This window comes from Protomyctophum parallelum (assembly GCF_964188405.1).
Source record: "Protomyctophum parallelum genome assembly, chromosome: 14".
In the NCBI taxonomy this organism is placed as follows: domain Eukaryota; kingdom Metazoa; phylum Chordata; class Actinopteri; order Myctophiformes; family Myctophidae; genus Protomyctophum; species Protomyctophum parallelum.
The window spans coordinates 6,781,947-6,805,803 of NC_139709.1; the positions used below are offsets into that span (position 1 = coordinate 6,781,947).

General features: G+C 46.5%; 1 protein-coding gene across 1 annotated transcript in view; it reads right to left on the reverse strand.

The window, feature by feature from the left end:
• The window catches only part of LOC310870689 (protein unc-13 homolog A-like), a gene marked incomplete at its 3' end in the record, with an annotated part of 68,087 nt that overhangs the window by 22,515 nt on the left and 21,715 nt on the right, over positions 1–23,857 (reverse strand). Inside the window, 16 exon segments of the mRNA XM_083781961.1 lie at positions 395–536; positions 2,014–2,241; positions 4,929–5,148; positions 5,706–5,780; positions 6,944–7,022; positions 8,133–8,176; positions 12,379–12,484; positions 13,801–14,057; positions 14,268–14,814; positions 15,631–15,784; positions 16,847–17,053; positions 17,201–17,271; positions 19,042–19,222; positions 20,602–20,631; positions 21,671–21,725; positions 22,055–22,125. Of these exon segments, the coding sequence (XP_083638087.1) occupies positions 395–536; positions 2,014–2,241; positions 4,929–5,148; positions 5,706–5,780; positions 6,944–7,022; positions 8,133–8,176; positions 12,379–12,484; positions 13,801–14,057; positions 14,268–14,814; positions 15,631–15,784; positions 16,847–17,053; positions 17,201–17,271; positions 19,042–19,222; positions 20,602–20,631; positions 21,671–21,725; positions 22,055–22,125 (2,467 nt within the window).

Genomic DNA, 23,857 nt, shown 5'->3' on the forward strand with positions numbered 1-23,857 from the left:
AGAGAGAGAGAGGAGAGAGGGATGGGGGGGAGAGAGAGAGGAGAGAGGGGGGGGGGGGGGGGGGAGAGGGGGAGGACAAAGTCAAACACTGTCACAGAAGTGGTAGGTAGACTCACAAGAGGAAGTTCTCCTCCCAGGTTATAACCATATATGGTCGTAGGTACTCACGACTGGAAGTGTTAGCATTATGTTATGCTTTAGCTATTGAAAAACAGCAGATCTACAAGCTCATAGCGCGCCACCGAGTGGCGCGCTACGAACTTGTAGGTATGCTATAGACTGACATAGAAACATAGCTTTTTCAGAAAACTGTCATTTTCAAACAGACGTTTTTTTTTAAAATCTGATCTCAGGTCAGAATGGGTTAACCATATATGGTCGTATAGGTACTCACAACTGGAAGTTCTCCTCCCACACGGGGTTGAGGTTGCCATAGATGGTCTTGGTCCTCTTCTTGGTCTTCCCCACCTGGATGGTGACGTACGGGTCACTGGAGCCCGTCTTGTCCTTAGCCTGCAGGCCCTGGGCGCACGCCACTGGGCCAATCACAGAGGAGGATGGTAATTACTAACCTGACTTTGCCAGATGGGGGCGGTATTGGGTAACCATGTTCCCCAACACAGCATCCATCTGGAATCTCTCAGGGAGTTCAGCTAACACCGAACAGCTCCGTGGTCTAACCAATCAGCGTGAGCTAAGGGCGGGATATGTGCGAAACCGGATGTGAAGCTATATAAACCATAGAGTATATAAATATATATACTCTAAGATATAAACACGTCAATATGATTGGTTGTGTTTGCACGCCGACACGGTGATAGACAGACGGTCCAATCCATCCAATCATCTACCAAGTATCTTGAAAAAAAGGAACAGCCCCGTCATCGAATTTGCTTCCGCGATCCCAGATCCCAATAAGCTGTGAAACAATTTTGTGTAGCAAGCTTCTTGGATCTGGCAGCGTCAGGTTAGGTTATTACGCCACTGGCCAGTCACAGAGAAGGATGGTTATTAACGCCACTGGCCAGTCACAGAGAAGGATGGTTATTAACGCCACTGGCCAATCACAGAGAAGGATGGTTATTAACGCCACTGGCCAATCACAGAGAAGGATGGTTATTAAATATCGGTTCAATATGGTGATATGATATACAATCCGATTCAATGATTTTAAATTACAGTAACTATATAGAATACATTGATATTATTTTAAACTAAGTAATTAAACCCCTCTTTTTCCTTTTTTCTTCAAAAAATTGCTAAATGCGACGCACAGAAATGTAGTGTTGACACAATCGATTATTTGCATTGCAAAACGATACGGTATACGATACATAGTCAATGGTGCTGGTTTCATTTCGATATACTTCCGATATTCTTGAAATTAAAATCGATTTTTCGATGCAGTTACTATTATCGTTACACATAGTGTTTAGTGTTCTAAGGTTACAATGAATGCTTCATCCCCGGTGTGGGATGTCCCGTCCATCCTCTGGGGAAAACCCAGTAGATGTCCAGCCCAGTGTTGTTTTCGTTGACTAAAACTAAGACGAAAATGCTTGTCGACTACCTTTTTTTCACTGACGAAAACTAAATAGAAACTAAATGAAAACTAGACTAAATATGTTGACAATTTCGTCAAGAAATAAAAACTAGACTAAAATGTTAGGAAGGGACTAGTGGACAAGAGATCCAGTGTAAGTCATTTTACACTTGTTTGCATGCTGAAAATAGCAGATCTACAAGCCCACAACGCGTCGCGTTGTGTAAAATCAGTCATTACGACAGCATCAAGGCCTGCCAAAATACATTTTAGTCGACTAAATCAACGGTAGATTTAGTCGACTAAAATATTATGATATTTAGTCGACTAAAACTAGAATAAACACTAAGACATTCCAGGTGACTAAAATGTGACTGAAACTAAATGAAAACTATTCAAAAGACTGGGACTAAAACTAAAATCAAAATGTGCCGCCAAAAACAACACTGGTCCAGTAGTCTCCTCCTCACCGACGATGTTGATCTTGGCCGACCACTTGGAGGTGCCGTCGAGCACGCTCTGCTTGATCTGCTTCATCTGCGTGGCGTGGACGGTCTTCTGCAGTGCGAACACCTCCTGGATCAGCTCGAAGATCTCCGGCTTGTTCCGCTCCCTGATCTTCATGCGGTCCTTCAGCACCATGATGATGTTCTGGGTGCGGTCCTCCGCCCCGTGCTTCGAGCTCTTCTCCGCCGCTCCTGTCGGTTGGGGGGGAGAGAGAGAGAGAGAGAGAGAGAGAGGGGGGGGGGGGGGGGGGGGGGGGTTGGAGGAGGACCACATGTAGGCATTTAGCAGATGCTCTTATAGAGGGCATAAAGTGAATGGCAGATCGAGTGGCAAATCGAGTGGGAAAGTGACTTACAAAGTGAATTTAATGTAGTTTGAAGACATTTAATGCAATCAGATATAGGACTTTTCTGTTTGGATGTATATGGGCTGTCTAGGCCAGAAAGTAGTTTATGCCAACCAGTAGGCGTTCCCGCATAACTTCTGGGTATGGTGATGATGTCACACGCATACCCTCTATCATACAGTGACTGACAACAGGGCATAGCAGTGGCTCAGTAGTTTAGTCCAGTTCACTAAAGGCTCATTCATAGTCTGGATTTCCGGTGGTGAGGTGACCACCGCTCCGGTGGTGAGGTGACCACCGCTCCGGTGGTGAGGTGACCACCGCTCCGGTGCAGGTGAGGTGACCACCGCTCCGGTGGTGAGGTGACCACCGCTCCGGTGGTGAGGTGACCACCAGTCAGAGTAAAAACAGAAAGAAGGGCTGGGGGGCGGTGCATGGCGGTGGTTTACTCTTCACCGCGGCTCAGTGGCGTCATTCGGTGATCACCTCACCACCGAAAATCCAGACTATGAATAGAGCTTTAGGATTGTATTACCATAGTGAACAGTTCTGCAACGCGAGATCAAGTCATTTGTAGTAATTTGTAACGTTTAGAGATAAATAGAGCAATGAGCCAGATATGTTTTTTTTTTTTTTAATATATTTTTTATCCCACGATTTTGTAACCCATTTTTCACCCCTGTGTCAATCATCTAATGTGATCCTGGGCTCTACACACCCTCCACCAACCTGGGGAGAGCAACAGACTTAACTCATGCTTCCTTCATGCTTGAGTGTCCAAGTTGCTCCTTTACACCTGACAGGGGGGAGTTTCCCTGGTTGGACGTAGCGCGTGGAAGGAACACGTTATTCCAACCAGTTCCTTTCCCCTCCATCAGGCGCCCCGGCTGGCCAGGGGGAGGCAGTTTAGAGACCAGGATTACTGCATGTTTTTGTGAGGGTATCTACCCTAGGGGACACGGGGAGAACATGCAAACTCCACACAGAAAGGCCCTTTCGCCAACCCCGCCTTCGGGTATGGGCACTGATGACGCGGAGGAGGAAACACGCCGCCAGCACCCACAGCGCCCCGAGCGGGAATCGAACCCAGGACCTTCTAGCTGTGAGGCGACAGCACTACCAACTGTGCCACCGTGCCCCAGCCAGATATGTTTATTCATCCTTTGTCATCCGTTTGTTTTGGGTTAATTTGCCTTTTGTTTATTGTTCCTTTGTTATCCATTTGCTGGAAATGGAAGAGAGAAATAATTAAAAATAAACATATAGTTGAAATGATAAGATGCAAGCTTTCTGCGAGACAGACAGTGGTGAAATCCTTCTTGTTTGGATGGATAGCAAATAACAATGGAATAAGAAATAGAAAGCATCGATTGAACCGCAAATCAGCGTGGGGTGGGGGGGGGGGGGTGGTGTGGGGGGAGGGGGGTTGGATAAAAAGCCTCTCTTTCTCAGAGTGAATTAGGGAAAGGCGTACGGAAGCACAGCCCCCCGAGTTTAAGATGTGAGAGAGGCAAAGCATGCTGGGGGATGACAGACCATTACTCAGGAGATAAATTGGAAACGAAGACGGGAGGGGGGGGGGGGGGGGGGGGGGGGAGGGGAGGAGCTTGCAAGAATAATGGGATGTCAATGGAGCCGTACAGGGATACAGCAGCGCTGAGCCGGCAGAGGAAATGGCTTTGAGGTGGAAGAATGGGTCTGCGTGTGTGCGTGCACGCTCGTGTGTGTGCGCGTGTGTGTGTGTGTGTGCCTTATTGCTATTCATTGACTACACTGCCTGCTGTCAAAGCTCTGCTTTTCATTCACAATTAACCACAGAGTGGTCCAGGCACGCACGCACGCACGCACACACGCACGCACGCACGCGTAGCAACTTTAACTGGGTTCAGTAGAAGCGACCGGCGCCTGCATGCCTGAAGCTGATCTGTTTACGTCAGCGGTTCTCAAAATGTGGTCCGGGGACCGCCCAAGTGTCCTTGAGAGAGTGCCAGGAGGGTCCTCCCAGAAAGAAATGTTAATAGTATAGCGTCAAAAATGTGTTTAACCTGAAACTATTTGACAACAATGTCCAATCAGTAGATCTGCTATTTTAAAACATAATATTATATAATATTGATGAAATGTGGTAAAAGTGTGAATATTTTTGAAGAATCCACAGGGGTCCACAGCTAAACACTTTAGTTAATATGGGTGTCCTTGGCGTGGAAAACTCTTGAGAACCACTGGTTTCCATTATCTAGCTGGTCTACTGGTCTATCATTATCTATAGTATAATATAGTACAGTATAGGCTTCTATGCAATCCAGAAACGGGTCAATAACCAATCCTCCCGTCCACGGCTGGCCAACTCAGGCCAACTCAGGCCGACTCAGCTCATCGATGCGAGAGCTCTCGCTATTCACTCACTCGCTCGGTCAGTCGGTCAAGCATCATGAAAAATAGCAGATCTACAAGCTCGTAGTGCGGCGCTCGCAGGCAGCAGGTCCTGGAGGGAGGGGGTTGAGGTGGGGAGGGGGGGGGGGGGTTACTCACTCTGCAGGCAGTCTGCGTTCAGCAGGTCCTGGCACTTGTCGTGACACTTGACGCCGCACTCGGAGCAGCGCATGCCCTGCCGCGCGATGCCCCACAGCAGGCCCTCGCACTCGTAGCAGTAGGTGGGCGTGGTGGCCGTCCACACCTCGAAGTTGTGCGGCGTGGTGGAGGAGATGGGGTAGATCAGAGCCTGAAGGGTCTTCTTGTACACGTGGCTCTTCTGCAGGGGGGGGAGAGGGAGAGAGAGAGAGAGAGAGAGAGAGAGAGAGAGAGAGAGAGAGAGAGAGAGAGAGAGAGAGAGAGAGACACACAGAGAGAGAGAGAGAGAGAGAGGGGGGGGGGGGGGGGGGGGGGGGGCGGGGGGCAGTTTTAGTGCTGCACAATAGAGGGTATGCGCGTGACCATCATCATCATCATCATCATCAAACCCGGAAGTTATGTAGGAACACCTAATGAGTGTCAAAACAACTACTTCCTGGCCTCGACAGCCCATACATCCCAACAGAAAACTTGAATGTGATTGCATTAAACGACGATAAACGACATTAAACTCACTCTGTCACTATAATTGTGCCGATTTGTAAACTATATGCTTTTATCCTTTTCCCATGTTGTTTGTCTCTTGTGTTTTGGTATGTTGACCTATTCCTCACCTTAACCTCAGTAAACTATTCCTAACCCTACACTTATTTCTAACCTTATCCTCAGTATCCTTATCCTGTGCATTGCATGCGTGCGTGCGTGCGTGTGTGCCGTGCGTGCGTGCATGCGTCTCACCAGCTCCTCGTTGCCCAGCGTGGTAGAGGCCATGGCCGACGTGATGCCAGCCTTACGGGAGTTCTGCACCAGAGACTGAGGACGAGGAGGAGGAAAACACAGGGTTAAAACAGTGTTCATGTTTTTGGTTTAGTCTTATAGTCTTTTGATTGAATAACACATCATTCAGTCTTATAGTCCTTCTGAAAAACCTTAGTCGAGTTAGTCATATAGTCAAAAGAATTAACACTGATTCTTAGTAAAAACTGATCTGAGAAGTTGAGAAGTGTTCTTGGAAGCTCTTCTGTCCGGGGGACCGGCTATAGAGCTGGTCCCTAGCCGATCTACAAAGCTCGTTGGGAGCTTGTAGATCTGCTATTTATTTTGACGAATCTTCCCCCCCAGAATAGGCATGAGGTTGTTTTAAATAAATAATGTTTTAAGGGGTTAAAACAAATGTGTAGTATGTGTAGCTTTCAATGTCAGTATGATAGTAAAACCACTTTAATATGTGAAAACACCATGTATAGATGTATACAGTAACTATAACTCACCATGATATTAAACCCTTTAGGCCTGACAATTCAGAAAATGTCTATACCTCATGTTTCTGTATCAGTGGTGCTCAATAATTCATGTCAAGGACCCCCAACAATATATGTAATCGGCCGCCAACCCCCATCTGAGAATATGTAGTTCCAGCTAGGGACCCCTCTCCCAGAAGCAAAGATTTGAGTTAAAAACATTCGCTCTGAAGGAATATAATATTGAAAGATTTGCTCCACATGAGCTTGTAGATCTGCTATTTTTCAATAGCTAAAGCATAACATAATGCTTTAAAATGCCAAAAGGGGTTTCCTCCCAAAATGGGTTAAACCCTTTATTAATATTAAAACAGTATAGTATATATTTGTAAACAGTTTAACTCACCATGATATTAAACACTGTAGGCCTATTAATATTAAAACAGTATGTATAGAAGTGTAAACAGTTTAACTCACCATGATATTAAACACTGTATTGAAATTAAAACAGTATAGTATAGATTTGTAAACAGTTTAACTCACCATGATGCCTGAGGCCTGACGGGGTTCCACAACATGAAACAAGACGAGGAAGACAGAAGTTTAGGGAAAAAAAGGAAGAGATGGATTTCATGTTCAGAAGAGTTTAAAAAGATAATGTTTTGGTGCATGTTTATGTTTACCAACATATTATAACCATGTGTGTGTGTGTGTGTGTGTGTACGTGCGTCTCACCAGGTCTCGAACCACCGGACCACCGGCCCTCCTCATGTCTGGCATGCTGTCGATTTTGTACAGAGCTCCGCCCATTATCCTGAACAACCAATAACAAATGTTTATATTTAAACGATGCTGTACCGATATCCGCCCATTATCCTGAACAACCAATAAAAAACGTTTATATTTAAACGATGCTGTACAGAGCTCCGCCCATTATCATGAACAACCAATAACAAATGTTTATATTTAAACCATGCTGTACAGAGCTCCGCCCATCATCCTGAACCAATAACAAATGTTTATATTTAAACCATGCTGTACAGAGCTCTGCCCATCATCCTGAACCAATAACAAATGTTTATATTTAAACCATGCTGTACAGAGCTCCGCCCATTATCCTGGACAACCAATGAGAAACGTTTATATTTAAATGATGCTGTACAGAGCTCCGCCCAGCATCCTGAACCAATAGATTTTTTTTTATATTTAAACGATGCTGTACAGAGCTCCGCCCATCATCCTGAACCAATAACAAATGTTTATATTTAAACCATGCTGTACAGAGCTCCGCCCAATATCCTGAACAACCAATAAAAAACGTTTATATTTAAACGATGCTTTACAGAGCTCCGCCCATTATCCTGGACAACCAATGAAAAACGTTTATATTTAAACGATGCTGTACAGAGCTATACGCCCATTATCCCGAACAATTGCGGAATGTTGAGATATGCGGAAAATGCAACAAAATAATGCAGGGTTTTATGTGATTTTCACGCAGATACAGGTATAAACTGTGGGGTGCTCAGCCAATCAAATCATCGCTACGGGGCACACACAGACACACAAAGCTGGGCATAGGAGGCGGAGCTAGCGCACCTTAAACATATTGAACCAAAGGAAAAGTATTAAAAAGCGCTTTGACAAAAACCTCCTAACTCCACTTGAGCTAAAACTTCCTAACTCCACTTGAGCTAAAACATCCTAACTCCACTTGAGCTAAAAGCTCCTAACTCCACTTGAGCTAAAAGCTCCTAACTCTACTTGAGCTAAAAGCTCCCAACTCCTTGAGCTAAAACCTACCAACTCCACTTGAGCTAAAACCTCCTAACTCCAATTGAGCTGGAGTTAGCTGGTGTCTTCCAGACAGCAGAGAGATAGCAGGATGAAGGAGAGAATGTCTGTCATTATATTTATTACTCACCCTCCTTTACCGAACCACAGTGACACGGACATCTCCCCTCGAGTCTGAGAGAGAGAGAGAGAGAGAGAGAGAGAGAGAGAGAGAGAGAGAGAGAGTCAATTTCTATAGTCTTGCGTGGCCAGACTGAAATGCTTCCGTCATAAAGTCTGGAGCAACGGAAGCTCTGATCATGAGTAAAATATATATATAAAATATATATATAATATCACGGATGTGACGCATCCACTCACTTGGAAAAGCTTCCAAAACAAGTCCTACTCGAAGCAAAACGGCATGCCGATTGTTCTACTTGCACTGGTTTAGTTGGCGTTCTCTCTTCTTTCACCGTTTTTTTTCGACTTTATTTCTCCTTTCACTAAATTTGTCGGTGTTAATTCAGTGTCCAATGCAGCCAATGAGGTCGCTCCAACGAACTGCAGCGGCCAATGAGGTCGCTCCAACGAACTGCAGCGGCCAATGAGGTCGCTCCAACGAACTGCAGCGGCAACGAGACTTATCTATGACTAAACTAGCCTCGATACCCAGGCTTTCATTTTCGTCGGCGCAAAGAATGAAAGCCTGGAGGAACAGCATTTGCCGCTCTGGTGTAGAAGTGGGAGGAGTCAATCCTTCCGGGGTGGGCGTCGCTCCAAATTATGTGACGTAGCGCTGCACTAGCAGGGGGAAGAGAGGAGGGGCCTGGAGTGACGGACAGATCAGTGAGATCCAATCAGGTCGTGCGCAAATCCCTGCCGCGACCCGCCCCCTCTAGACCAGAAACATTGGAACTATCTCATTGAGACAAAGCGGGTGCCTATGGGCTATAGTTCCAACCATTGGAACTATCCCATTGAGACAAAGCGGGTGCCTATGGGCTATATTTCCAAACATTGGAACTATCCCATTGAGACAAAGCGGGTGCCCTATGGGCTATAGTTCCAACCATTGCTCCTATGGCTGGAACTATCCCATTGAGATAGAATGAGCACTTCCACATTCCATTGTTACAATGGGAGTCAACGCCAGTGTCGCCACTCTCTGACTAGATTACTCTGGTTCAGGCTATGAATAAACTAGACGCATCATCATCGGCCCTCAGGCTCAGAGCCAATCATCTTGTACCCACCTCTCAGTCTGCTCCAATCAGAGGTGCCGAGCAGAATGCATGCAGCGAGTGTCGCAATGGCAATGACATGAAACTGGAAGGAAAGCAAAATGGTGGCAAACAAATAAAACAAACAAACAAACAAAAAGCAAAACAAACAAATAAAAAACTGAAAATATAATCAAACGCTAAGGCCTCACTCACACATAAGACACTCACACCTAAGTCACATGGTTTGATGACACAACAATGTTGTGTCATGAAACCATGACACACAGAACACACAGGACACAAGTGTGTCTTAGGTGTGAGTGAGGCCAAAAGCAACATAATTACACATAACATAAACAAACATCAATGCAAGTGGGGAAAAAAAACTGATTTTGAAAGGTAATGAACATCAAAGTAAAAATATGTCAATCAGTGGTTTTCAACCAGTGGTCCTTGAGGGGGTTCCAAGGTGGTCCCCCAGCTAAACGATTCAACCAGTGGTCCTTGAGGGGGTTCCAAGGTGGTCCCCCAACTAAACGATTCAACCAGTGGTCCTTGAGGGGGTTCCAAGGTGGTCCCCCAACTAAACGATTCAACCAGTGGTCCTTGAGGGGGTTCCAAGGTGGTCCCCCAACTAAACGATTCAACCAGTGGTCCTTGAGGGGGTTCCAAGGTGGTCCCCCATGCTAAACGATTCAACCAGTGGTCCTTGAGGGGGTTCCAAGGTGGTCCCCCAGCTAAACGATTCAACCAGTGGTCCTTGAGGGGGTTCCAAGGTGTTCCCCCAACTAAACGATTCAACCAGTGGTCCTTGAGGGGGTTCCAAGGTGGTCCCCCAGCTAAACGATTCAACCAGTGGTCCTTGAGGGGGTTCCAAGGTGGTCCCCCAGCTAAATGATTCAACCAGTGGTCCTTGAGGGGGTTCCAAGGTGGTCCCCCAACTAAACGAGGGAGAGTTGGTATAAGGTAACCAAATTGACCCTTATTAGATCTTTAACTCTTGAGGGCGTAAAATGATTTGGTTTCATTTTACACTCCCGGGACTTAAAAGTATTGTTAAACATATTACTTAATTTACGAGAAGTCTATACACAATAAAGAGAATGTAGAAGAATTGTTATTTTGATCAACGTTTTGCCTGTATCTCTCCGGTACATCCAGGGACGTGCACACATAGACACCCTTTTGCCCGCCTGTAAAACAACTGCCCTTTTGCCCGTCTGTAAAACAACTGCCCTTTTGCCCGTCTGTAAAACAACTGCCCTTTTGCCCGTCTGTAAAACAACTGCCCTTTTGCCCGTCTGTAAAACAACTGCCCTTTTGCCCGTCTGTAAAACGACTGCCCTTTTGCCCGTCTGTAAAACAACTGCCCTCTCCAGACCAACGAATGCAGTATTTACTACACAGTGAAATAAATGCAAAATGCCCTCCTCTCCTTTCCATGGCATACCGTAAGGCAGCATTCAGGAGAATGGCTTTTTCCCCCCAGAGTCTCCTGAACTTGAACACAGTATTTTGTTTAGAAATCCATGTCGTTACACTTGCATCTCCACTAGCGTGCTGGGTTGGGCCCCGAAAATAGCTGATCTACAAGCTCACAACGTGTCGCTTCGCGTGTTGCGAGCTTGTAGATCACTATTTTTTGTCCAAAAGTGCCCTCCTACGGGATTTCAGCCCCTGCCTCTCTAACACTCTCTGCACTTCCCTGGTGATAGCGCCCCCTAGCTGCACGTCCCTGGTGATAGCGCCCCCCTAGCCTCGGTACCAGGCTTTCACTTTGTTGGTGCAAAAATTTTAAGCCTGGAGGAACGCATTGGCCGCTCTGGTCTAAAAGTGGGAGTCAACCCTTCCGGGTGGGCGTCGCTCCAAATTATGTTACGTAGCACTGCACTAGGGGGGAGAGGAGGGGCCGGGGGTGACGGACAGATCGATGAGATCCAATCAGGGTGCGCGTTTTTCTGAGCCGCGACCCTCCCATCTAGGCCAGAAATGTCTAGCGTTAGCTCAGGCTAGCGCCCCCCTAGCTGCACGTCCCTGCCGACATGGAACAGCGCATGGAATTGTGGACAAAATCCAAAGGAAAGGGTTGAAAACCACTGATGCCAATAACTAAATGCAAATTAACTGATACAAGCAGAACTCAAATAAACGTGGAAATGATAGATTAAAAAAGCCATCTATACTGTGGCAAACCACAGTCACATACATGCAGAGCTGCGGGTTCCTCTGCACCCCACCCCACCCCACCCCTCCCCCTCCCTCCTCCGCCGAATGAAATAAAACAAAAAGTACCTTCACCATGTTCCGTCGGTATTTAAAGAAATCCTTTTGAAATATTCATGTCCCAGAATATGAAACATTAAGCGTGCTGCACTGCGGGGCTCTAGCACGAGGACAGGATGATGAAAATAGAGGTGAGATATACCCTATCTGAGGGAAATATGAATAATTCAACCACGCATACATATTTCACAGACTTTCTTAAGTACTTCCAGCCATTCGTACGTGGTCACTAACGTCACAATGATCCCATGACAGACCTGGGACCACCATGGTTTTTTATCTCTTACATTTTCATCCCACAATTTTGTAACCCAGTTTTTTTGCTAATTTCCTAAAGCTCCTAAATCCTGGACGCTATGCTCTCCCTCTGCCAACCTGGGGAGAGCCCCGAACTGATGGAAGTGGAACATGGACTCATCTTACAGGGTGGAACCTGGACTCATCTTAAAGGTGGAACCTGGACTCATCTTAAAGGTGGAACATGGACTCATCTTAAAGGTGGACCATGGACTCATCATAAAGGTGGTGGACTCCTATACCTCCCTGACTTGGTGTAAAAAGTGGAACATGGACTAATCATAAAAGTGGAACCTGGACTAATCATAAAGGTGGAACATGGACTCTTACCTCCCTGACTTGGTGTAAAAAGTGGAACATGGACTCATCATAAAGTTGGAACATGGACTCCTACCTCCATGACTTGGTTTAAAAAGTGGAACATGGACTCATCATAAAGTTGGAACATGGACTCATCTTAGTGGAACCTGGACTCATCTTAAAGGTGGAACATGGACTCATCATAAAGTTGGAACATGGACTCCTACCTCCATGACTTGGTTTAAAAAGTGGAACATGGACTCATCATAAAGGTGGAACATGGACTCCTACCTCCCTGACTTGCACCAGGACTTTGTCGTAGATCCTCAGCCAGTTCTCCTTGGCTCGGACCGAAGGATCCACGGGTTCTTTGGGTTCCTCATCAACCGCCGCTGGGCTACAGGGACAGACAGAAACCACGCACATGCACGTTACATTTCTTTTAAGCCTATGTATAATCTTAGCACGGGTTAGTCTGTCTGTCTGTCTGTCTGTCTGTCTGTCTGTCTGTCTGTCTGTCTGTCTGTCTGTCTGTCTGTCTGTCTGTCTGTCTGTCTGTCTGTCTGTCTCCTCATCGTCTCCTCATCTACATTATTAATGTTATGAGGGTGAGTGACAGATAGCATCCCAGGTCAAATTAAACTTTTTTCTGTTTTTTTTACGATAAAGGTATGAAATGTAACAATGGTTTTTCTCACCCAGTGTCAATTATATAATGTAATCCTCACAAAGGACTGACCTCATGCTTCCTTCAATGCATGAGGAGTCCAAGCCGCCCGCTTCTTTTCACACATGGGGAGAGTTTCCCCGGCTGGACGTAGCGCGTAAAAGGAACACGTAATTCCAACCAGTTCCTTTCCCCCTCCATCAGGCGCCCCGGCTGGCCAGGGGGAGGCAGTCTAGAGAATACTGCATGTTTTTTTGTGAGGGTACCTACCGGTACACACAGGGAGAACAGGGAGGCCCTTTCACCAACCCCACCCACTGATGGAGGGAGAGAACATACCCCAGCGGTCCCCAGCGTGAATGCCACCGTGCCCCCCAGATGGGTTTTGAATATCTGCCAATGCTTCTATAGTTCACGAAACAGCGCCAAAAGTGATTCCAGTTGATGTCGTCTAGGACTAGCGTTTTGGTGCGTGGACGCTGTCTTGTCGTCCATTTGAGTTATAGAGCCAATTGTTTAAAAGGACATATTTATTCATATAGTTACTACTAGTGTCATTGTTATTGTGCTCGCTGTGAATACACTGCTGCTAATCGGAGGAGGGATTCATTCAGATGTCAAGAGAGATTCAGAGGTTGCTGAGCTCTGGCACAAATAAGGGGACTTTTCTTCGTGAGACATTTCCTTTCCAACGCAGCTAATCTATCATTTACAGCAGTGGGTTTTCAACCCTTTTCTTATCAAGGTCCATTATTTATTCAGCATTTTAGCCACAGACCAAAACGTAAGAATATCTTGTTGCCCTATATTTGCTAGTGCCTTACCCCTAATCGCTAAACATATTTGCCTCTTTTTTTTTTTTACTATTTTGAAAAATATTGTTCAACTAGGCGATCTACATCGACACATTGTGAGCTTAGCCTATTTGAACCATTCAAAAATGTTTTGAAAAGTCAAAGAAATGTAGCGATTGGCGGAAACAGGGCCCTTCGCTTTTCTCGTTGGAATTGCGTTGCTAAACCGCGGCACGTTTCTGGCCGTTATACCTGTCGGGCGGGGGCGTGATGTCTTCGGGCGTGGGGGGCGGACTCCCATCGTAGCGCTCCCCCTCCCCCTCCCCTTCCCCCTCCCCCTTGGGGTGGGGTCCAGTGGCGGGGGGAGACGTGGTCCTGTCGGCATCCAGGAGGTCCCTCATCATCTCCTCCTCTTCCTCCCGCAGAGCCTCCTCTTCCTCCGTGGGAGGGAAACCCTGGTGGTCCTCGGGGACCGCCTGGCGCCCGTCTGCCGGACCCCCGTCCTGGGTCTGGAGGGTGTGGGGGGGGGCAACAATGATATTACAGCTGTAACTAGTACGGGTGATCATACTGATCATACAGTAACTAGTGAGATCTGGCCCAGAATAAGCTATCATATAAAATATGTAACATTTGTGTCCAACCAAATTGAAATAGAAAAAACAAATGAGATCCAAATGAAATACAAACTAACAGAAAAATGCTAAAACTCTACTAACCGTGGGATCTTGGTGGGACTGGGGTCCGTCTTGTTGCGAGGAGGGGGGGGGAGGTCCCGTGCCAGCGGGGGGAGTCTGATGGGGTCCACCTGGGGGGGGAGCGCCCGTGACCGAGGTGGGCCCCCCCGGTGGCGGTGCCCCCTGCTGCAGCCCGGGGCCCCCAGGGAGGAGGGGCTGCTGCTGCTGGCTCTGGGCCTGCAGGGGGGGGTGAGGAGCCTGGTTCTGGTTCTGGGGGGCAGTCTGGGGGACCGAAGACAAGAAGCTGGAGGCCAGGCCCGTCACGGCCGCCGAGAAGGGCTTGGCCATAGAGAAGAAGGAGGTGGCGGAGGGCGCCGCCTGGGGGGGTTGTTGTTGTTGTTGTTGTTGTTGTTGGGGTCCGGGTTTTGGGGGCTGCATCTGACCGGTGGTCGCCCCGGGGGGGCCCGATGGGGGCTGCTGTCCCCCCACTGTGCCTTGGGGAGGGGCCAGAGCCTGGTTGGGGAGGGGCTGCTGCGGGCCACTAGCGGGGGGCTGCTGGTGGAGCGACGTTTGCTTCTCCAGGGGAGGTCTGGAGGAAGAGGAGGAGGACGACGACGAAGGTTACAATTTACAATCTAGGCATTTAGCAGACACTCTTAATCCATAGACCCATAGACCCATAGGCCTACCCATATTACATTATTATTATTATTATTATTATTATTATTATTATTATTATTATTATTATATTATAATAATTAATAAGTATTAAGTGTCTAGAGAAGTTTCTCTCTTAGGGTGGATGGTGTGACAGCCCTTGGCTATTTATATTATTATGTTTGATTAGTAGTGACTATATATATATAAAAAGTACACTTTTTCATTTGCCTCATTCCTTGAGAAGGCCTGGTCAATGAGGAGGAAGGCCATTTACATGTAAAATGGCCTTGTTATGATTGTTTTCGTTTTATTTTATTTTATTTTTTATTTTATTTGTTTGTTTGTTCTAATAATTTACAAATATGTATGAACAGGACGTGTCAGTTGTATTCAATGTATTCTGTGAAATGTGTCATATAATCCCATATGGGATGGGCCAAAGTGGCATGACACGAAAATAAAATTTTAATTCATTCATTCATTCATATATATATATATATATATATATATAATATATATATTAGTAGGCTTGCTTAGCCATACAGGATATTGGAGGAGTGCCTATTATGTTGCCTGTTACTGCAGGTTGTTGCTTCTGTCCCCTGCAGGTTCTGAGCATTGTGTCCCTAATGTGTTGCTGTCCTGAGGAGGGCCGGGCTTGGAGCCTGTAGGGGGGGTTCCCTACCGTAATGAGGCGGGGTCCTGCAGCACGGTGGTGGAGGTAGGGGTGTAGGGGGGCTCATACCTTGAGGAGGGGTCCGTGGAGGGGGGGGTGGGGGTGTAGGGCGGCTCCAGGTCCTCGCTCTGCGTCCCGTCCAGGTTGTACATGTCTTCGTCGTCGTACATCATGTCTTCGTCCTCGTAAAGCACGTCCTCCTCGCCCTCGTACAGCCCTCCGTCTGGGAGGGGGGGGGGGGGGGGGGGGGGGGGTAATCGTACAGCCAATACAATGAACAATAAGTAAGCATATCATGGAAACAGTCTATACGAACATGATAGAGTGAATCTTGACTTTTACCATAGCAATGTGGTATGGCAATCTTAATGTAAAAAGAAGAAGCAAGCTGCAGCGAATACTGAACCTATAGCCTCAAAAATCATTGGGAGGAGACAGTTAAGTTGTATCTACAAGGAAGTACTTTGGAAAAAAAGCTGTCAATATAGCAAAGGATCCACTATGCAGGGAGTTCCAACGACTTCCCTCTGGTAGACGGTACAAAGTACCAAAAGCTAACCGTAACATATTTAAAAATTCCTTCATTCCAAATGCCATTAAGGCACTAAATGAAACGATACCATGTCTCGCTAGATTTGTTTTTTGACATGAAAATGTATGAGAATGACTGACATAGAAACATTGGCCCTTTCGCCAACCCCGCCTCGGGTATGGGCACTGTCTGACGCGGAGGAGAGAAAGAACACTCCGCCAGCGCCCACAGCGTCCCTGAGTGGGAATCGAACCCAGGACCTTCTAGCTGTGAGGCGACAGCACAACTGACTGTGCTGGGTTAATGAACAGAAACCAAAGTAATAAGAGCACCGAAGTCCTGACGTAACTCGCTCATCCCTTCGATTCCCCTGGTTCGCGGAAGTAATTTCTCTATGGAGAATAACATGGGGTGATCCTAATATCGTCTACTATAAGCGTTGTGGTCCAAAAATAAACAAGCTGTCTCGGCGTTATTGTCAGGGAGGTGTCTCTGTATCGTTTGCAACAGTCAGTCACTCATATATGATACAGTCTGCTTCTAGCGAAAATGTAACTATTTCAGTAGCAGTAACATTAGCGTTTTCTCTCAGTCAGTTGATTCTTCATATCCATATGAGTGAAGCGGCCGGGTGACGTGTTTATTTTTCAAACACAGTTCTTATATGAGGCGATCTAAAAAAGTAAATGAACCTGTGGATTTGACGTCAGACTCTATATGTGGTGTATTTCCGTGGTTCCCTGCACAACGTACCTTCCTCCTCCTCCTCGTACAGGGCGCCCTCCTCCCCTCCGTCCCGGCTGTAGCCCCCCTCGTCACTGTAGTCCCGGGACCCCGGTGTGGCCTCGTCCCCATCCCAGTCCGGCGAGCCCTCCTCCTTCCCGTAGCTGACCGACGAGTGGCACGAGTGGTACGAGTCGTTCTCGTCGTAGGGGTCCCGCTCCAGGCCATAGCCCCCTCCTCCTCCTACTCCTCCTCCTCCTACTCCTCCTCCTCCTACTCCTCCTCCTCCCCCCTCCAGGCCGTAGCCGCCTCCTCCCCCTTCCCCCTCCAGGCCATACCCCCCCCCTCCCTCTCCCCCCTCCAGCCCATAGCCCCCCCCATCGCCATAGTCCTCCTCGCTGAGTTGGCTGGAGCAGCGGCTAAGCTCCGCAGAGGACCCGTAGCTCCCTGTCGGACTGCAGGGGGAGAGAGGAGAGGAGAGGAGAGGAGAGGAGAGGAGAGGAGAGGAGAGGAGAGGAGAGGAGAGGAGAGGAGAGGAGAGGAGAGGAGAGGAGAGGAGAGGAGAGGAGAGGAGAGGAGAGGAGAGGAGAACCACTCAGTTAACAGTCGTTGTATTGAGTTGTGCTTGAAATGTACTGTAATTCAGCAAACCATTAATAAATAAACGCTGTCAGGGCGAGGCACGTTGTGATCGACGTATAACCGATGGAGGACCATCGACCTGGTGTCGGCCGGGCGTCCGCCAACACCGACGGTCAACCTAATCTGCCTAAAAATCTGAGACGTGCTTAGAGACGCACACCGTCAACTGTCGCACGCACGGCCGCACGCACGCACGCACGCACGCACGACATGCGTGAGGGTAGGCCAGAAGAAGCACATATACACATTGCTGCATTGCTGAGCGTTCTAATGGATGAGATGGAGCAGTAATGGTGATACGAGATACGAGACAGTCAGGGAGCGAGACGGAGCGGAAACATGAGAGGCTTCCCGGGAATGCTTTACAAATCAAACGATGCATGGGGGAAAGGGGGAGGGGGGGACGACGACGAGACGAGCGTCCACAAAGGCATCAAACGCGAAAGTAGTATTAGTTAGTGTTCTAGTTCTGGAGTTCTAGCCCCCGGTCTGGAGCGCACATGCGCGCAGTGGCGTCCACAGATAGACACTAGGGGGTGCTAGAGCACCATGGTGACATTGATCAATTCTTGATGAAGCTTAAAGGAGAATTCCATACTAAAAGGCTTTCTTACCTTTATGTGTAGTCGTTACGTCCCCACCAAAGAGGTCCAGGTGTTATTTTGTGCAAAAGCTCCTTATTGGCTATTTCCCCTACCATAAGCCCTCAATGAATTGCATTGAATGGGAATTGAATGGGGCTATGGGGTGTTGTGCTAATTCGCTTATTTCCATCGCTCAAAATTATATATTTTTTTGTATATATCCTCTCTTCATAATGTAAATAATATCCCAAGCGGCACACTTTACTACTTATTTCGATGGAAATAAGCAAATTAGCACAACACACCATAGCCCCATTCAATTCCCATTCAATTCAATGCAATTCATTGAGGGCTTATGGTAGGGGAAATAGCCAATAAGGATTTTTTGCACAAAAAAAAACACCTGGACCTCTTTGGTGGGGACGTAACGACTACAAAGAAAGGTAATAAAGCCTTCTAGCATGGAATTCTCCTTTAGGTTTCTAATATATTATTTATGCCTCAAAATCTATAAATATCTCACTATTAAATCTATAAATCTCTCACTATTAAATCTATAAATCTCTCACTATTAAATCTATAAATCTCTCACTATTAAGGCAACCGGCTGGTTCCACACGCTGCTCTGTTAAGGCAACGGGGCGGTTCTGCACGCTGCTCTATTAAAACTGTTTGGTAGCCATAAACATCTAGACGTCTAATTGCCAATTAAGTACCGGATGCCACAGACGACAAGACGTCTTCCCTTGGGATTTTCTTCTTATTTCTTTTTTTTAAATTCATCCATATTTTGAAAATTCCTCTAATCTGGTGTACAGGTGATGACATGCACATTACATGCATAATATAATTACAAATTATTTCTTTCTTTATAATGGGAGAATTGGCACTCAAAGCCTAAACTGGTGACCACCAGGTGGCGCTGAAAGAGTTAAGGCAGCCGGCCGGTTCCACACAATGCACACACAGGCGCACACACGCACACACACACACCCCTACCTGACTGTCCTCTGGTACTCCTGGTCTCTCTGGGTGGAGCGGGGGTACCCGGTGGAGCGGGGGTACTGGTGCACCGAGGCGTTGGGCTGGGAGGTGGTGTAGAAGGGTGGAGGCATGCTGGCGCTGGTCTCGCTGCGATAGTCGCTGTCGCGGTCGTCCACCGCGCTGTCGGGGTCCTCGTCTGCAAAACGCACATGCAGCGTTCACAGTGGTAAGAAGTATAGCAATGCTGCCAGGTAGAGATATACCTCTGGTTCATGTGACAATCATGTGGAATTCAAAATGTACCGAAAGTAGAACGTTTTTCAAATGCAAGGAAATATTTAGGAAATAGCAGATCTACAAGCTCACAATGTGTCATTGCCACAGCTTGTAGATCGGCTATATTTCAAACGGCCGTTTTGTTATAATAATCAAAATCTACAAAGTAACTAAAGTTTTCAAATAAATGTAGTGTTTTTTATTTTTTATTTGGATCTGAGATGTAGTGGAGTAGAAGTACAATTATTGGAAATACTCAAGCACAAGTACAAATACCTCAAAATTGTACGGTAACTGTAAAGCGATGATTCCCCATATTAATTTGTTTGTTACCATGTTCCATCAAAGTAACCTCAAAATAATACTTAAGTCTCCTTTTGGTGTTAGCATTATGTTATGCTTTAGCTATTGAAAAATAGCAGATCTACAAGCTCAAAAGGTCTGCTATTTTTGAAAAATCGAAGAACAACTGACATAGAAACATAGCTTTTTCAGAAAACTGTCAGGATGTAGAAGACATTTTTAGAATCTGATCTCAGGTCAGAATGGGTTAAGTGCAGAACTACCACTGCAATGTTTACAACAGTAAATGCACACTGCAGCCATTTCAAAGACTCCTTCCTTCCTTCCTTCCTTCCCTATGCTTATACCTAAAAGTACTTGCATGTTTTACTTAAGTAAAAGTATCAATACTGCAACAAAGAAATACTATGAGTAAAAAGTCCAGAGTTGAAACCATGAAATGGGACATTTATACTTTTGGTAGCCTACTTGAGGTAATACTGGAGCGAGTATTATGTTCCACAATAACTTGGACCATGTGTCATATTGGACAGTAAAATAAGCAATACATATTAAGCAAGATTAAAATATATAATATTGATAAGGGCCTGATGTTGGTCTGTCTGTCTGTCCCTCTCTCACTTTCTTCACAACTAGTTCTCTCTCTCTCTCTCTCTCTCTCTCTCGCTCTGATGGATTAAAACACTGCAGTGATGTGGGCGAGTCAGAGGGAGGCTTATGTAAGACCATCAGCTAATCAGAGAGAGAGAGAGAGAGAGAGAGAGAGAGAGATATGAATGAATCATGTGTGTTTGCATGTGTGCCGTTATCCATAGTTCAGTTGTTCTCAGACAATTTCATGTCATTTGTGTTGTTAAAGTCTGTCTGTCTGTCTGTCTGTCTGTCTGTCTGTCTGTCTGTCTGTCTGTCTGTCTGTCTGTCTGTCTGTCTGTCTGTCTGTCTGTCTGTCTGTCTGTCTGTCTGTCTGTCTGTCTGTCTGTCTGTCATGATACTCACTCTGTTGGTCTCCCCACAAACTCCAGTTACCTGCCGTGAAACAGGAGGAGAAAAATACATTCATTGATAAATCAGTTGAACTGCAGTGGAGAAACAAAAGGGAAAGAAATCAGGAGGCATTCATTCATTGATAAATCTCATGGTTGTAACTTGACCAGGTGTTCATTAAAAACAGCAGGGCTGGAATACACATGGAAGAGTTTATGAATGGAGGGAGACACAGACACATGAGCCACTGGCTGCACTCAGTCAGTCAGTCAGCCAGCCAGCCAGTCAGCCAGTCAGCCAGTCAGCCAGCCAGCCAGCCAGCCAGCCAGCCAGCCAGTCAGCCAGCCAGCCAGCCAGTCCGCCAGCCAGCCAGCCAGCCAGCCAGCCAGCCAGCCAGCCAGTCAGTCAGTCCGCCAGCCAGCCAGCCAGCCAGCCAGCCAGCCAGCCAACCTTTGAGGGGCTGCATGTGGACAGTGTTTTGTTTAGCTGGCAGCGAGAGGCCTTTCTGTGGTAAAGACGCGCTAGAAAGAAGCGCTCGATCCTCCTGGCCTCATTGGACCGCTGGCCTATATAGATAGATAGCGGTCCAGTGAGTTCTGCGGGTTCGAATCCCGAATCCAATCTCGACGATCTTTGCGGTGTGTCATCGGTCCCATCTCTCTCTCTCTCTCTCTCTCTTTCCCCATTTCCTGTATACATCTATCGCCATTTCATTGCATTCTATTGTTATTTATGTTTTTACTATTTTTACGTTTACAGTTAGCGTATCGTCGTTTATGTTTAACAACTGAACTGCTCCCGACGGAAGGTTCCGCCAGCTGAATTTCTCACCAGGAGGAGGAGTCGGGTGTTTCTATTGGTCAGGAGGAGTCGGGTGTTTCTATTGGCCAGGAGGAGTCGGGTGTTTCTATTGGTCAGGAGGAGTCGGGTGTTTCTATTGGTCAGGAGGAGTCGTCAGGTGTTTCTATTGGTCAGGAGGAGTCGGGTGTTTCTATTGGTCAGGAGGAGTCGGGTGTTTCTATTGGTCAGAGGGAGTCGGGACAAGGTGAAATTCAAAAAGCAGTGATTGGACGATACTCACAGCACTGTGTTCCTGGTACTGGCAGGGGGCGCTCTTGTTCGTCCAGGTTTGAATACTGCACCAATAAGGAAGGAGAAGAACATGTGTCTTAACAACAACGTCTTAAAGCTCGTAGCGAGCAAGCTACGAGCTTGTATAGGTCTGCTATTTTTGAATATGGAACGAAATATTTTCCAGATGCGGGTCGGCGGCCAATGCATATAATTCTGGGGGTCCTTGACATTAAAAAGGTTGAGAACCACTGACACAGAAACCTAAATGGGTTAAAATGAAGCCTGGCTAACAGATTACATTTTGGTCTAGAATAAAGCCTGGCTGATGGATTACAGATTACATCTTGGTCTAGAGTAAAGCCTGGGTAACAGATTACAGAGTATAGATTACATCTTGGTCTCTCATGGCGTTGAGCTGTTCCAGTTTCTTGGCCCAGTAGCGCGCCTCATCCTCTGGGATATCTGCAAGAACCGTGCACACACACGCACACGCACGCACACACACACACACACACACACACACACACACACACACACACACACACACACACACACGCACGCACACAGTCAGGGGGGGGGACGGGGACGGTATAACAGTATCGTTTACTTGAGTTACTGTAATTAAGTACATATTTGGAGAATCTGTACTGCAGCCTTGTTGAGTATTTATTTGTATTCTTAGATACTTTTTTTCAGTCCACGACATTTCAAAGACAGAATATTTTATCACATACTGTAAGAGGAAGAAGGGGAGAAAGTGCACGCATTAATGAACCACTCAAGCCTAATATTTCAAACATACGTAGATCTCCCTGCTCGTCTCTTCTGTCCAGACATTTAGATCATGTCAAAGGTCATATCTCCACCTATCCACACACTATGTGTTGCGACAAACAGCCACGAGTCCAGGGTCCGAGTCTAGACTGTGCGTGTGCATGTGTGTGTGTGTGTGTGTGTGTGTGTGTGTGTGTGTGTGTGTGTGTGTGTGTGTGTGTGTGTGTGTGTGTGTGTGTGTGTGTGTGTGTGTGTGTGTGTGTGTGTGTGTGTGTGTGTGTGTGTGTGCGTGCGCGTGCGCGTGTGCGTGTGCATGTAAGTAAGTAAGTAAGTAAGTAAATTCTATTTATAAAGCACTTATCAAAACCACAGTTACAAAGTGCTGTACAACAAGGTAAAAAACAATCAATTAAAAGCAACAAATCACAGCTCAAAATACAAACGAAATAAATAAGTTTTCAGTGACTTCTTAAAAATGTCAACAGACTCTGCATTCTTTATAAAAAGGGGGAGGGCATTCCACAATGTGGGAGCAGCTACGGCAAATGCCCGGTTGCCCTTGGTTACCCGTTTCGTCGCTGGAATTATCAGTAGGCCCTTGTCTGAGGACCGGAGTGATCTTCTGTTTTGTTTTGGGAGCAGAAGGTCTGAGATGTAGGGTGGGGCCAGCCCATGTAACGCCTTATAAGTGGTAAGAATTATTTTGAAGTTGATTCTGGATTTAATGGGTAACCAGTGAAGTGAAGCGAGCACCGGTGTGATATGTGATCTGCGATTGGTGTTTGTAAGAATCCTGGCGGCTGTGTTCTGAATTAATTGTAGTTGATGAATAGATGACGCGGAGAGGGAGGTATATAGTCCATTACAGTAGTCGAGTCGGGAAGAGATGAAAGCATGAATTAATTTTTCTAAGTCTTGAGTGGAGAGGAGTGGTTTTATTTTAGAGATGTTATGTAAGTGGAAAAAACAGGACTGGGTGACCTTCTTTACATGAAACTTGAAATTCATGTGGCTATCAAAGAAGACACCTACGTTTCTAGCAGAGTCTTTAATATTAGAAGCCAAAGGGCCCAGGGATAGCCGAATGGCATTAGCGATACTTTCGGGGCCGATGATGAGGATCTCTGTTTTACTGGGGTTAAGCTGCAGAACATTTTGAGCCATCCAATTGTTGCTAGCTGTTAAACAGCTGTGTGTGTGTGTGTGTGTGTGTGTGTGTGTGTGTGTGTGTGTGTGTGTGTGTGTGTGTGTGTGTGTGTGTGTGTGTGTGTGTGTGTGTGTGTGTGTGGTTAGAGTCCGAGTGGAGACCAAGAGGATCACTAGGAGGTTTCTCCCCGGCAACAGTGATAAACGAGCTCGTTTATCTGCTACATTTTATGCTTTTTCTTATAAATTAGAACGCTGAAATGTAACCGTTTTC